At 48.5% G+C, this 14,224-nt stretch overlaps 1 protein-coding gene across 1 annotated transcript; it reads left to right on the top strand.

The window, feature by feature from the left end:
* Positions 1–503: 503 nt before the first annotated feature.
* On the top strand, positions 504–11,573 carry LOC106612383 (bone morphogenetic protein 4-like). The gene is made up of 3 exons (XM_014213463.2): positions 504–1,155; positions 7,693–8,045; positions 8,739–11,573. The coding sequence occupies exons 2-3, from the start codon at positions 7,700–7,702 to the stop codon at positions 9,821–9,823; spliced, it is 1,431 nt and encodes a 476-aa protein (XP_014068938.2). The 5' UTR covers positions 504–1,155; positions 7,693–7,699; the 3' UTR covers positions 9,824–11,573.
* The last annotated feature ends 2,651 nt before the right edge of the window (positions 11,574–14,224 follow it).

Genomic DNA, 14,224 nt, shown 5'->3' with positions numbered 1-14,224 from the left:
TTGCAGTGGAGAATTACAATGTACCTTTTTTTTGGCTCGATCCATCCAATCACATCCCCCAAATTGTAGTGACTTTATCCTCCCCTATGAGTCATCCATTCATGCCATGGTCTGGTAAGAGAATATGTTTGGTCTTATTCAGTAACATACTCATGAATTGATAATGGAGATTGTATTGTCTGTGATCATGTCAGCATGTTAGCTGATAATGAAAATGGTGTCAATGAAAATCAGTGGGTGAGTTTGTAAAAGTAATGATGGAAAATAATTAGCCAGTCCACCCTGACCTTATCTCTAACTGTGTGTGTGTGTGTGTGTGTGTGTGTGTGTGTGTGTGTGTGTGTGTGTGTGTGTGTGTGTGTGTGTGTGTGTGTGTGTGTGTGTGTGTGTGTGTGTGTTTGTGTTTGATGGTAGTGGGGGTGGTCTGACTTAGTGACATCACGATCAGGGAGGATCCAAATGACCAGGAAAGTCAATTAGAGTTAAACTGAGTTTACCAGCTGGACTCTCTGTATAGCATAAGAGACAGAGAGAGAGAGGGAGAGAGAGAGGAAAGGGGAAAAAGGGGAGGAGAGACAAAAAGAGAATGAGAGACAGAGAAAGAGAGGAAAGGAAAAAGACACATTTCGGAAGCTGGGGACAAGAGGGAATTTTTTGCCGGTTACAGAAAACTCTCCAGACTAATTAGTCTTGTGCAGGTCCATACAGTAGATATATTGCGTGTATATTTGTCTCTCTCTGTCTGAGCAGAGGTGGAAGTGTAGGCGACAGAGAGAGGGAGTTGCCTGTTTGAAGAGGTCAGGCAGGCAGGGGAAAGCCGGTGGATATGTTTTAAGAGGCCGCTTATCTGAAACTGACAACAGGATGAGAGGGTGAGTGAGGGGGGAGAGCCCAGCAGTACAGGGGGAGAACCATGGAGAGTACAGCGTCCTCATTCACAGCCCACTCACAGAGGAGACACAGACACAGGCTAACCTGAGAGAGAGAAGCAGAGATAGAGGGAAAGAAAGAGGGGGAATGAAAGAGACCGGAAGAGAGGTAAAGAGTCTACTTCGTCCATTCTGTCCAACCGAGCGGGAGCGAGAGACGAGGGTTCGTAACACTGGAGCTCAAGGATAAACCATGGACTCTGCACACCTCCTACCACGCCTGGACGTGAGTACTGCACGCTCACACACACACACACACACACACCCATAGACACACACTCTCTCAGACACACGCAAACACACACATATACTGTCCATGTACACCAAGCCAACTCTGCCTGGCCACGGGAACTTCACTGCTCAAACCATTAGCCACTCTAGGGAGAACAAACACATGCTCACACGCCCGCAGAGGCTGGCACACTGTGTTGCTCTGAATCAAACGCCTGTAATCGAAGGTCCAAGAACAATGTGACTATTATGTTTTCAGAAGACATAACGTGACTTCTCTGTAGGAGCGTAAAGGCATGAATTATTCCTCGGTGTTAACGGTGAACCTAGCTTTTCAGTGCTGTTTCTGTCTTTTCCACCTCGGTCTGTGTCGACCGGACGTGTGAAGTCTTTGAACTCTCTGATGTCACGTGTCGGACATGTCACTGTTTCCACCAAACGCTTCTGCAATGTTCTGCCCTCAGCGAGCCCCCTGTTCACCAAAACATAGCCTCCTGCTGCCGGTCACTTAACTCCCTGACTCTCAGATCATCTGAACGTAGCTCTGAATGAAACGTGTGGATCCCGGCGAGGAAAAAAAAGCGTGAAAACAGAGGCGTACAGTTGTGAATGTCCTAGTTGAAATAGATGAAGGTGTACAAGAGCTGAAAGCCTTCCGGTGACTTACAGTTCAGGTTGAAATAGATGGAGATAAAGTTGACTTGTTGATGCTCTGCACTGTATGTCCTAGTTAGACTCTTGTGAGAATGTAGCTGGGAATGAAAGCCCTGGCAGTGGTGATTACTATACTGTACATTGTGTGTCTGGCTAATGTCTCTCCAAAGGTCCAGGTAGCTAATGTCCCAAATCAAATCAAATGTTATTTGTCACATGCTTCACAAACAACAGGTGTAGGCTAAAGGCGAAATGCTTACTTACGGGAACCTTTTCTAACAAGGCAGAGTTAAAGATACATTTATATAAAAACATTCTAATAGAAATAGTGACAAGAGGAATAAAACACAGTGAATAACGAAGAACAATAACGAGTCAAAATAACACGCTATATACATGTAGTACCAGAACTGAGTCGATGTGCAGGGCTACAAGGTAATTGAGGTTAATATGTACATAGAGTATGGTACAGTAGGAGTAAAGTGACTAGGCAACAGGATAGATAATAGACAGTAACAGCAGTGTATGTGGTGAGTGTGAAAATGTGTGTCCGTGAGAGTGTCAGCATGCATGTGTGCGCGTCTCATGTGTGTGTGGGCGTATGTAGTGTGTATGTGTGTGTATGTGTGTGTTGGGGTGTCAGTGTAAGTATGTGTGAGTGTGTGGGTCCAGTGTGTCAACAGTCAGTGCATGAGAGTTAGTGCAAAAAAAGGTCAATACAGGTAGTCCGGGTAGCCATTTGATTAGCTATTTAGCAGTCTTGTTTAGCAGTCTCATGGCTCGGGGGGAGAAGTTGTTCAGGGTCCTGTTGGTTCCAGACTGGTACCACATGCCGTGTGGTAGCAGAGAGAACAGCCTATGGCTTGGGTGGCTGGAGTCGTTGACAATTTTTTTGGGCCTTCCTCTGATACCGCCTGGTAAAGAGGTGCCAGATGGCAGAGAACTCAGCCCCAGTGATGTACTGGGCCGTACTCACCACCCTTTGTAGGGCCTTGCGGTCGGGTGCCTTGCAGTTGCAGGCGATGTTGTGAGAGTTTTGGTTGATTCCCCAGTAGCCGGAAAGTGTCTGGTCTACTCCACCTCTCCTTAGGGAGCCTCATCGTCTGCTGTCATCTTAACCCTGGCAGGAGACAGGCACCGCATTCTCCTCCTCCGTGTGTGTGTGTGTGTGTGTGTGTGTGTGTGTGTGTGTGTGTGTGTGTGTGTGTGTGTGTGTGTGTGTGTGTGTGTGTGTGTGTGTGTGTGTGTGTGTGTGTGTGTGTGTGTGTGTGTGTGTGTGTGTGCATGATGCAAGCGCAGCGCTATGCATTAAAAAAACATTCAAATCGATTGGCTTTTGTCCATCATACGCATTCACATACAGTCCACACACAACACACATATCTGTTCCTCCTGGCATGTATGTGTTCGCACTCTGCCTGCGTGGTGCGTACGTGTTGAGCCGTGCATTGTGGGCAGTAAATACCGTAAAGGTTTGTTGAGGAAGGCGAGCGGCGGACTGAAAGTCTGGGCTGCCCGCGTCATTAGCCTCTTAATCGCCCCAGCTGGGATAAATTAAAATACTCTCTAATAAAACCACCCAGCAGGCAACCAGGAATATTATCCTAATGATTTCATCTGTCACGCTTCGAGAGAAAAAAATGTCCTCCTAGCTTCAGCTTCAGCCTAAATCATAAAGCAGTGAACGCCGTGGTCATCAGAGAGCTCTGTCGTGTGTTAGCGATGTATAGAGAGGTGTGAGGAACATTCCAGATGCATTAGGTGTGGGTGTGTAGGTTTCAGGTGATTATGAGAATGGTCCACAGAGGTGCTGGTTGAGCAAGTTAGAAAAAAAACCTGCCGTTCTTGGGATGTGTGTTACGTGAGCTTGCACAAGTTGGTGTGGGTGTGAGTGAGTTGAAGATTTCCACGACATACATTAATTATGACATGGGGCAGAGAGTCTATCTGTGTATGTGTGTGTTAGGGAGCAAGAGAGAGGGAGGGAGGGAGAGGGAGAGAAGGAATCTGGGAAAAAGAAACACGGGAAGAACAACAGGAAAGGAAAGTGGAGGGACCAGGCGTAACACGAAGACAGCGGCTGCGGATAAATCAGCCGGCTGCGGTGACACTGGGCCCTCTCGCCCGGCAACACTCGGCAGCACTCTTCCGCAAAAACACCATTCATTTAGAGGGCTTAGGAAAAAGACCAACATAAGGGAGAGAGGGGAGAGAGAAATTAAGATAGGGAGAAAAAGAAAAATAGAGGTTGGGAAAGAGAGAGACATGCAGATAAAGAAGAATGGAGAGACAGGGAACACAGAGGGGGGGGCGGCGGCAGTGGAAAGAGATGGAAAAGGACAAGTGATGATAGAGAGACTGAGTCAAAGAGAGAGAAGGGGAGTGTATATACAGAGTATATATATATCTGTATATAGCTGTATATATCTGTATATCTCTGTATATATCTGTATATCTCAGTATATATCTCTGTCTATCTTCCCTTCTCTCTCTTTAACTCTGTCTCTCTATCACCCTTTGTCCTTGTCCATATGTCTTTCCTCTCACCCCCAGAGGAGATATACAGAGAATAGAGGGGAAAGAAATGGAGAGGAACTAAGAGAGAATGAGGGGGACAGATAAACAGAAAGGGAGGGATTGATGCAGCGACAAATGAAGGAGATAAAGAGGGACAAAGAAAACGAGACTAAAAGAGAGAGCGTAAAGAGACGTAGAGAGAGGGAAAGAGATACACTTATGTTGGTCTGTTCTGATCTGTGGGTTCAGAGGGCCAGCGAGCAGACCGCCCTGCCTGATTACACACACAAATCTCTCATCTTCGTGCGCATGGGGTCACTCTACCGTCTGCTCCGGGTCAGACACCATCTAATATGTCTGAGAGCACCCCCTCTCCCCACCTCACCCCTCACCTCCCCTGGAACACTTGATTAGTCCTATTTCAGCGGAGGGAGAGAGGGGGGGTTGGAGGGAAAGCTAACGCAGGGATGTCACCATCCAGGATGAATGGAGAGGGGGCCGGCTTGACGGAGAGGATGGCAGATAATGAGGCCAAATGGAGTTTAGTGGCTTTTCTCTCGGTTTAGATTAGCTGAAGAAACACAGGGAGATGGGTGGACGTACTCTAGATGGATGTATGGCAGGGTGTACTCTGACTCCCCCCCAACCACCACCCTCACCCACTCCCCCTTCTGCAAGTAACCTTTGAACTTTCATTGGGGGGGGGGGGGGGGTCCTCAATCTAGTTTACAAGCCTTGGGACGCCACGGGAAAGGCTGTACAGTTGTGGCTCTCTAATCTCCAATCGTTCTCTAATTGTCCTGTAGCGTTGCCTCAAGTGGAGAGGCATCGGGCGGAAGGACATTACTTTGGGTGGGGCTGCCTGAGTTAATGGCTAGTGAGCAGAGTCCCACGCTCACAGCTTATTTTCCCAGGGTATTACTGTGTCTGTTCTTGCACACACACACACACACACACACACACACACACACACACACACACACACACACACACACACACACACACACACACACACACACACTCACACACACACACACAAACCCACACACACCCACCCTGTGAACTTCTTGTAAACCCTACTCTGACACTATAGCATGATTAGCTGTCATTAGGGCATCGTTATGTGTTCGTTGTGCCATAAACGCCTCAGTTATCTAGCTGTGTCGGACTTAATCGATCCTCAGCTCAGCACCGAGATGAGATAGGGATAGGCAGGGAGAGATAAGTGCAGAATAAGAAAATGCTTCGCTCTAGTCTGCAGGGAAAAATAGGACGTTGAGCTCTACTTCGTTTACATTTATTGAGATGTATCTTTTCTTCTTAGAATAATGACGACATCTCTCATTTCTTTAGTTGTAGGATGATGGTAAAGCAGACCGGTTGAGAGAAGAGACCTCATGGCCCAGCCCAGGTCTCAGTCTCTACATCAACCTTCTAACTTTGAATGCTTTGAACCAAATCTAGGGTCAGCTTACCCTCCCCCAATCCTAACGGCAAACTGACTTGCTAGTTAAGTGTCCCGGGCCAACTTCATCCTACTTTGAACAATAGACAGGTCAGACACCGTACTCTGACCTCTAAGTCCTGACTCCAGAGGGCACAAGGCCATTAAGGCCTGTAGTTTATAATTAGTCACTCAATCATTAACAGCTGTACTACAGAGACATGGGGTGGTAACCCGGCTGGATGGGGCTTTAATGCTATGACCTCCAGCACTGGGTCCTTTTCCCGCGCAGCAGACAGGCCAGTTAGCAACTATGGTCTCATTATTTGGTTGAAGCTACTGTATATGTAAGCTGTGGAGAGTAAATTAGAGCCATAGAGATATAAAGTACAGTAGCTACACTAGTTATTATTCTCAATTAAAGTCAACTAGCTTTAGTTAATTGAGCAGGACTATATTAAGGTTCTCCTAAATCATGCATGTACACACACACACACACACACACACACACACACACACACACACACACACACACACACACACACACACACTGAATATATTCTCTGCTTAATCACTCTTATCCCCCTGTGCTTGAGTTTCCTAGGAGATGGGGCCTTGGCAACACATAGCAATAAATTCACAATAAGGAAAACAAAGTGGTGCTGTTTTTACAGCCATGTGTATGCAGCAAACAACTTCACATGGACTTCAGCAGTACATTTCTTGATATCACGCCAGACTTACTGCATAATAGCCTGACAGGCAGTGTGTGAATTACGTGAGGGGGCATTTTTTTGGGGGGGGGTGTCTAATTTAACCATTCTCCCATTTGTTTAAACTGCACGTTTGTACTGCTACAGTGGTAAATATGAAAATAAACGTTTATGCCAAATGAAATGAACACCCCCACCTCTCTGTCACGGTTTTAAGGCCAGTGAAAATCGATTAATGTTCTTTCAATCGCATTCATCTCTCTCCTCCGCCTGTCTGCCTCTCTCTCTCTCTCTCGCTCTCTCTGTCCCTGTCTCTCTGCCTCGCTCTGTCTTGAGCTTTCGCTAGCGAACTTGCAACATTGTATCGACTGGGTCCAACCCACTAGCGAACCTGCAACATTATCAACTTTGGTCCCAGCACACTAGTGATCTTACATTATAGTTTCACAGTTGATGAGCTCGGCACAGACAGAGCTGTATTTGCGTCCCGTATTTCAGCCCCTTCTCAGGTGTCCCGACTTTTCTTTTGACAAAAAAAGGTCAATTTGTCACCAAGATGCATCAATTCATTCACAAGAGTGTGGTACTAATGACAATTCCCGAATGTCATAAAACGCTTTGATGTTTTGTAACAGATGTCTCTTTTCATTCATCAAATGGCGGAGGCACAGTGCACTGTCTGGATGCTGGAATTATTTTGGCGTGGACGAACATGTACCCTACTTTTCTAAGTGATGATTGTTTGACAATCAGATGGAAACATAATGACTAGTTGTTTTCAAGCCACGTTGAAAGTTAATACATGTTTACTGTTAAAATACATATTAGGCCCAGAACATTTTTAGGAAGTAGGAATAAAAAAAATTGAGACCTCTGAATGTCACGGTATAATTCACGCTCAGCTGACTGAGGATTTAGTATGGTGGGGACTGGGAGAGGAGAAAACAAACGAATGATACATTGGTAGAAGTTTCTCTCGAAGGATTTAAGCTATGACTAGTGGTATTTCAACCCCCCACACTCCAATTTACTGAAAAATATTAAACATATGGTATATGAATTTCAATGAACACGTGGGATTTTAAAGAGCACCACTGGAAGTGTCAAAAAGTGAAAGACTTAAGCGTTCTCCCTGAAATAAACCCTAACTTCACTCCTCTCCTCACCCTCTTCTCCCCCACTCCTCCCCCTCTCTCTCATATAGATCCACCATGTTCCCTGCTAACCTCTTGGTCCTGATAGTCCTGCTGCTACCTCAAGCCTCGTCTGGTCGCCAGGGCGGAGCCACCGAGCCCGATGGTAGTGTGTCGTCGTTGTTATCGTCATCACCAACCCCCCTGGACCCTAGCCTGGCCCAGACCATCCAGAACCTGCTGCTGAGCCGCCTGGGCCTGCAGTCCCACCCCAACCCCCGGCCAGGTGCCCCCGTCCCACAGTACATAGTGGACCTCTATCGCTTCCACTCCCAGCAGTACCACCTAGTCCAGGATCCAGACTTCAGCTACCCCAGCCAGCATGTCCAGGAGGCCAACACCGTACGCAGCTTCCACCAGACAGGTAACATTACACATGTGGTCTGGGCCCATATCCCCAAAGCATCTGAGATTAGTTTAGCCTTTAAGTTCATAATGAATAAGGTCATATGGACAGATCCTGGATCAGCACTCCTAATCTGAGCCAGTTTGTGGATAGTTTGCAAAGCTGCTCTACCTTGTCCTGCCACCGTTTGGTATCAGTTCCACAATACGTTTTTAATGGACACTGTTCTACACTTTCCATTTGTAGTTTCAGTCCGGGTTAGATGGCATTGATGACGACAGGGCTGTGATACCCAGTCTCTTTCTGTTATGACTCCACCTTGGCAGTTAGTAGGCTCCAAAGTCAGACCATCTATTTTCCATTTGATAACATGGATGTTTCCATAACAGTCACAAGCTAACCAGCAACGAGTGGAGGTCCTATTCTGATGGTAGTGTGTGCAATGAAAAGCTTATCTAACTGTTTATGGCACTGAATGTGTCTGACATTTAAAGTTAAGGATTGACAGGTCAATTTACCTTGTATTTGACATTGTGAGATTACAATGTTTGATATAGGAAATCCTACAAGAGAGACCTCCATGGAACTGCAGAGAACATCAGTTTTGTTTTACAAATTGAACCTTCTTCTTTGAACTATCTTAACCTCTCTCTCTCTCTCTCTCTCTCTCTCTCTCTCTCTCTCTCTCTCTCTCCTTCCTTCCTCTCTCAGAGTCTACCAGTCCCTCACTCCCCCTTGAAAAGAGGCAGACCACCGCGAGCAACAACAGGGTCCCCATCTCCTTCAACGTGTCCTCCATCCCCCAGGATGAGCGTGTGGTGTCTGCAGAGCTACGTTTCTTCCGGGGTGGTGGGGCCAGCCCAGGCCCCGGGGCCCACAGGGTCAGCCTGTTCCTCTCTGGAAGCCCTGGGGACTCTGAGTCTGAGCCCACTCTGCTGGAGTCACGGGTCCTCACATGGGCCCCCAACACCAAGCCTGCTGTCTCCTGGGAGGCATTCAGCCTCAGCACCGAACTCTTCCTGGGGGCCCACGCTCAGACTGGGAGCCTGGCCTTCCTCCTGGAGGTGACCCCTCTGGGTAACACCACCCTCCTCACCCCCCCTGACCATGATGCTCTACCACTCTCCACTGGGGAGGAAGGACGAAGAGAGGGACACCTGAGGGTGCGCAGATCTCTGGGACAGGACGAACACAGCTGGGCACGAGAGAGACCCCTGCTGGTCACTTACAGCCATGACGGGCGTGGGGAGGCACTAGCCGCCCATGGCCGGAGAACCTCTGGCACTGCCCAGAGGATGAGGGGGAGGAAGGGGGCCAGAGAAAGGGGCAGGAGTAGCAGCAGCAACCGGGGAAGGGACAGAGACAAGGAGAGGGACAGGGACAGGGACCGGAGCGCCAGCCCTGGCTGGGGCGGTAGCTGGGACGAGGGTGGAAGAGTGAAGCGTAATGGTGGCCGCGCAGCAAAACTGAAGCGTCTGTCCCGCGCCCGCTGCCGCCGCTACCCGCTCTACGTGGACTTCAAAGACGTGGGCTGGAACAAGTGGATCGTGGCGCCTAGCGGCTACGACGCCTTCTTCTGCCTGGGGGAGTGTCGCTTCCCGCTCGCCGACCACATGAACTCATCCAGCCACGCCATGGTGCAGACGCTGGTGAACTCGGTGAACGGAGCCGTGCCGAGGGCCTGCTGCGTGCCCACCGCCCTCAGCCCAATCGCCATGCTCTACCTGGACCCGCAGGACCGCGTGGTGCTCAAAAACTACCAGGACATGGTGGTGGAGGGCTGTGGATGCCGGTAACGGGAAACAAAAGAGAGGGAGGGAGGAAAGAGATGGAAGGAGAGATTGATGGCGTAAAGACAGAGGGCAAGGACAGAACCCAGCCCAGCAGGACCATGTGAGACAAGAGTACCTGGATCTTGTGGCGGAGGGATGAAAATACAAGTACTAGCAGGGGACCGGAGAGATGGATGAGGCAGGAAGAGAAGAGACAGGAATGTAGAACCCAATCCAGCAGGAACAAGTGCTTCCTAAGAAGTGCATGGTGTCGGAGGGCCACAGCTGTCAGTAGTGGAAATAAAGAGAGGAGAAGAAAGAGCGGAGAAGAAAGAGAGCGGGAGAGAGAGAGAGAGAGAGAGGAAAAACAGAGACAGAGGAGCCCCCTTAGAACACACAGTGCAGTGCTTCGGAAGTACCACACAGTGAGAGTATGAAGAGAAGACAGAGGGAAAGACGGAGAGGGAGAGAAACACGAAGCAGTCTTCCACATCCCGGTAGGGGAAGAGGATGCTGTTGACAGAAGAAGAGAGGAACGACAGCCAGGAGTAGAGGAGAAGAGAATCCTCCCATTAGCCCCACCTCTTCTCCTTCAATAGCACTCCACTCGCTGACAGCCCTGTGCTTGTTCAATGCTCCCTCACCAGCCCTCTACGTGTCTGTAACGTGTCTATGTCTGTGTCTATCCGTGCTTAGTGTGTCGCTCACCTCATTCCAACATCAATCTGTAAAGGAGATGCACTCAATCGGTGGAGTGGAAGGGGACTGGCAAGAGATGACGATATCAGTGCCAGAGTATACTATCTGTATGGTTGGATATCAAGAGTGGTTTATAGTACAGAGAAAGCTGTCATGTGGCCCATATGAGGAGGATGACACATATAGCCTTTGCATCAGTGACACCATCCTCAAGCTAACTCAGCTAACTTATCTGGGCCAACGGACAGCTACTGATCTCTCATCAATAGAGACTTTGACGGGCACTCCTCGCAGACTTAGATATGGATTTTCGCAGACAGACAGCCAGACAGACACGAATCTTCCCGTCATGAGATATTTTTAAAACCACAACAATAATACAGAGGAATTATTATGCTATTGTTTGAATGTACTACTATCATTATTATTTAAAGATAACTTTTTTTGAACATTTCCTTTGCAGAGATGAAGAAAATTCAGAAAACTGTTGTCATCAAAGTAATTCCATTAAATGGTAAATCTAACTTAAGAGTCACATTAGGTATTTAAATGGCAACCACATACTGTGTATTTAACCTTGAAAATATTTAAGATATCTGCTCTCTACAAAGCCACATGTACAGTACCGTAATACACCTAAAACTGGAGCCTGCGGTCCTTATAGTAGCTTTGGTACAGCAAGTTATGGTGGCTTTTGGTGTACTACACATGCAAACACAGTGTTGTAATGACGCAGTCATAAGCTCAAGAAATACCACATATCAAGGCTCGGTGTATTGTATTCTACTGAATCGTGTAACAAGAACACAATGTCATCATCGAACACAGATGTCTTTGCTAGCGGTGTGCATGTTTTATAAAAAAAGAATGGCTAATGTTAAAGCAGTTGATTTCCAGTGCCTTTTGGACGAGGGCTTTGCAGGTGTTCTCCTGTTATGAGTTGAGTATTTTGAGTATCTTTCCAGCGTTTTGCTTTTCCCTCTATTTAAATAGAAGCATTTAAACAACAGTCTGTAAAATGTTTGACATTGTCTGAAGACGTGGTGATACCTGTAATAAACAGACCAAGCAGCAACTCTGTCACATGATTGGGTTTTGAAAATCAACCACATTTCCTTGTTCCTCCTCTGCTAGTGTTCTGAGGACATATTGCTCTGAGTCTATGCACAAAGACAAGGGCAGAGCAGAGGGGGACTGTGAAATCCTTTCATTGGTCAGAATCTCTTTCGATCACAAATTTCCTCTAGATAGACATTTGAGCCAAGGAAGGAAGCCAGTGGTCCCTTGGTGAACCCAGAACAAACCAGATTTGTCTGTAGGCCTAGAGTACCTATAGAGTCCCAATGAGACACACAGGCCTGTGATAGAAGGGCATGAGGAGAAGGCTATTCATGGGGCAGATCCACATCCCTTACTGGCAAAACCACTGCACCACCTTGTCAGTTCACACCCGGCCTATGATGTAGCCCACATGTGTTTCTGATCGCCAGATGTTACGCAGAGAGCTACTGCGCCTCTGAGCTTGCAGCAGTCAGTGTGCTCGGCAACGGGTCATTCCTCACGTCGTGAATGTGGGGGTCAAACCAACTCAACAGCTTTCTTGATCCCGCATTCCTGTGTGTTGAAAGGAACTACCCCCCCCCCCCTCCTCTCCTCCAGATGGATCGGCTCACTGCTTGTGAAGTATTGGGAGGTGAACAGTGTGAAACCCACAGCCGCTTTGCTCCATCCTAGGGAGGGGCGACCCTCCTCCCCTCCTGTCAGAGGCTGGACGTGGTCCAGAGCTCACCGGCTACAGCTGGAGCTGTCCAGATTCTTCTTACATATCGCCTCTCACCAGCTGTCAACAGCAGCACACTGCCAACGGGGCTCCTGTGTGTGTGTGTGCGTGTGCGTGTGTGTATGCATGCATCTGTCTGTCTGCATGCGTGCGAGAGAGCATTAATGTGTTTGTGTGTTTAGGTAAGTAGTGAAAACCATCTCATGAAATACACACAGCATGAGTCAGCCATGCACTGGCAAGAGGATAACCTTTGCTCCACAGAGGGTCTGTATCCTCCCTAACTCCTCCTTTCGCCCTAACTACCCTAACTCCCCCTCTAAACCATCCTTCCCCCCAACCCATCCCTCACACATCTTCTCTCACCACCCAACCCATCCCTCACCCCCTGACCCATTCCTCATCCCACCCTCCCCTCTCCCCCCTCTCAGCCCATTCCCTTATCACCCGCCTCCCCCCTAGCCAAGACTACTCACCCCCTTACCCCTCCCTTGCCCCCTGCCTCCCCCCTAACCCATCCCTCAACCCTTCCATTTTCTCTCACCCCCCGTAACCCCTCCCTCACCCCAAACCCTCCTCTCACCCAGGTGCTGGATTATGACTGTGGTTCAGGGTATCAGGTGGGTGGAGCAGGACTGGGGAGTGGAGACAGGATATGGCCAGTTTATCTTGTCAGGTGTGTAGGCTCTGTGAGCCTGGATAGCAGTGGCCTTGACCCAGTCAACCCCGTGGAACACCTTCCCTCAGCCCTAAATCACACGCTACTGGGGGCTTCCAAACCCACCCGACCCACAGAGACAGGGCCGAGGGGCCGCACCTCCAGCCAGGTGCCTGGATTTATCTGTGATGGACCCCAGATAGGCAGGGGAGTACACATTTCTCACATTACATAGCCCTCTTTCAAACATACAGAAGATAGCTGCATTCAGTGAAAAGTTTGTGAGAACCGCTTTACAGGAACCAAGCCGAGTTCAAGAGGCCCAGTGCAGTTCCAGCCACAAATGCCTGGAACATTCAAATAGTACGGTTGGGATTATAACCTCAGTTATGGAACTCAACTCTGTGCTACTTGCAGATGGAAGTTTAATTGGAACATTCAGTAGCGCTAGAGCATTAGTAGAATGTTCATGTGAACAGGGACTAGGGACAGGCCCAGAGGTGCCTCCATTTTGGAGTGTGGAGTTCATGGAAATGAAGTTCAACTCATGTTTGACATGCTCTCCATCAACATGCCAATCCAACCAGTCACACAGGCAGGGCCAAGGTAAGCCCAGAACAGAGCAGGCCCCATCCCTGGCATACCCTACTAACTGACAGGCTTCTCCGCATTCATCCTGTAATACGGGAGTAACTTCCACCACTGCCGGTTCACCTATACTCCTGCCTGTCAACTCACCGTGTGTCAACTGTACAGCCCACCCACTGTCCATATTCGCCCCACCACACACACTTGCTCACGCACCCACCCACGCACGCACACACACACACACACACACACACACACACACACACACACACACACACACACACACACACACACACACACACACACACACACACACACACACACACACACACACACACACACACACACACACACACACATTACCATGTTGGAAATTGCTCTGTGCCAACCTAGGCCGGGATTCAATCCGAGCGCATTTTTTCGGCAATGCACGTTTTAAAGGCAATGCTCCCACGTTCTCGGAAAGCACATGCACGGTAAACGTTGCATATGTCGGCTCAATCTGAAGTTACCTTTAAATGTCTCATTATCCAAATCCACGATTGGATTGAATCCCGGCCCTAGACTTGCCACATTTAGGACCACAAGGCCCAAAGCATGGTTCAGCGTCAGAACCAGTGGACTGACTAGTCTGGCTACAGAATAGGCGGACCTTATCAAGCAAAAGCTCTAGGCTTGAGTTACATTTCCAATAGCCCAA

This window comes from Salmo salar, chromosome ssa20, assembly GCF_905237065.1.
Source record: "Salmo salar chromosome ssa20, Ssal_v3.1, whole genome shotgun sequence".
NCBI lineage: Eukaryota > Metazoa > Chordata > Actinopteri > Salmoniformes > Salmonidae > Salmo > Salmo salar.
This window is presented reverse-complemented; position numbering and strand designations above follow the sequence as displayed.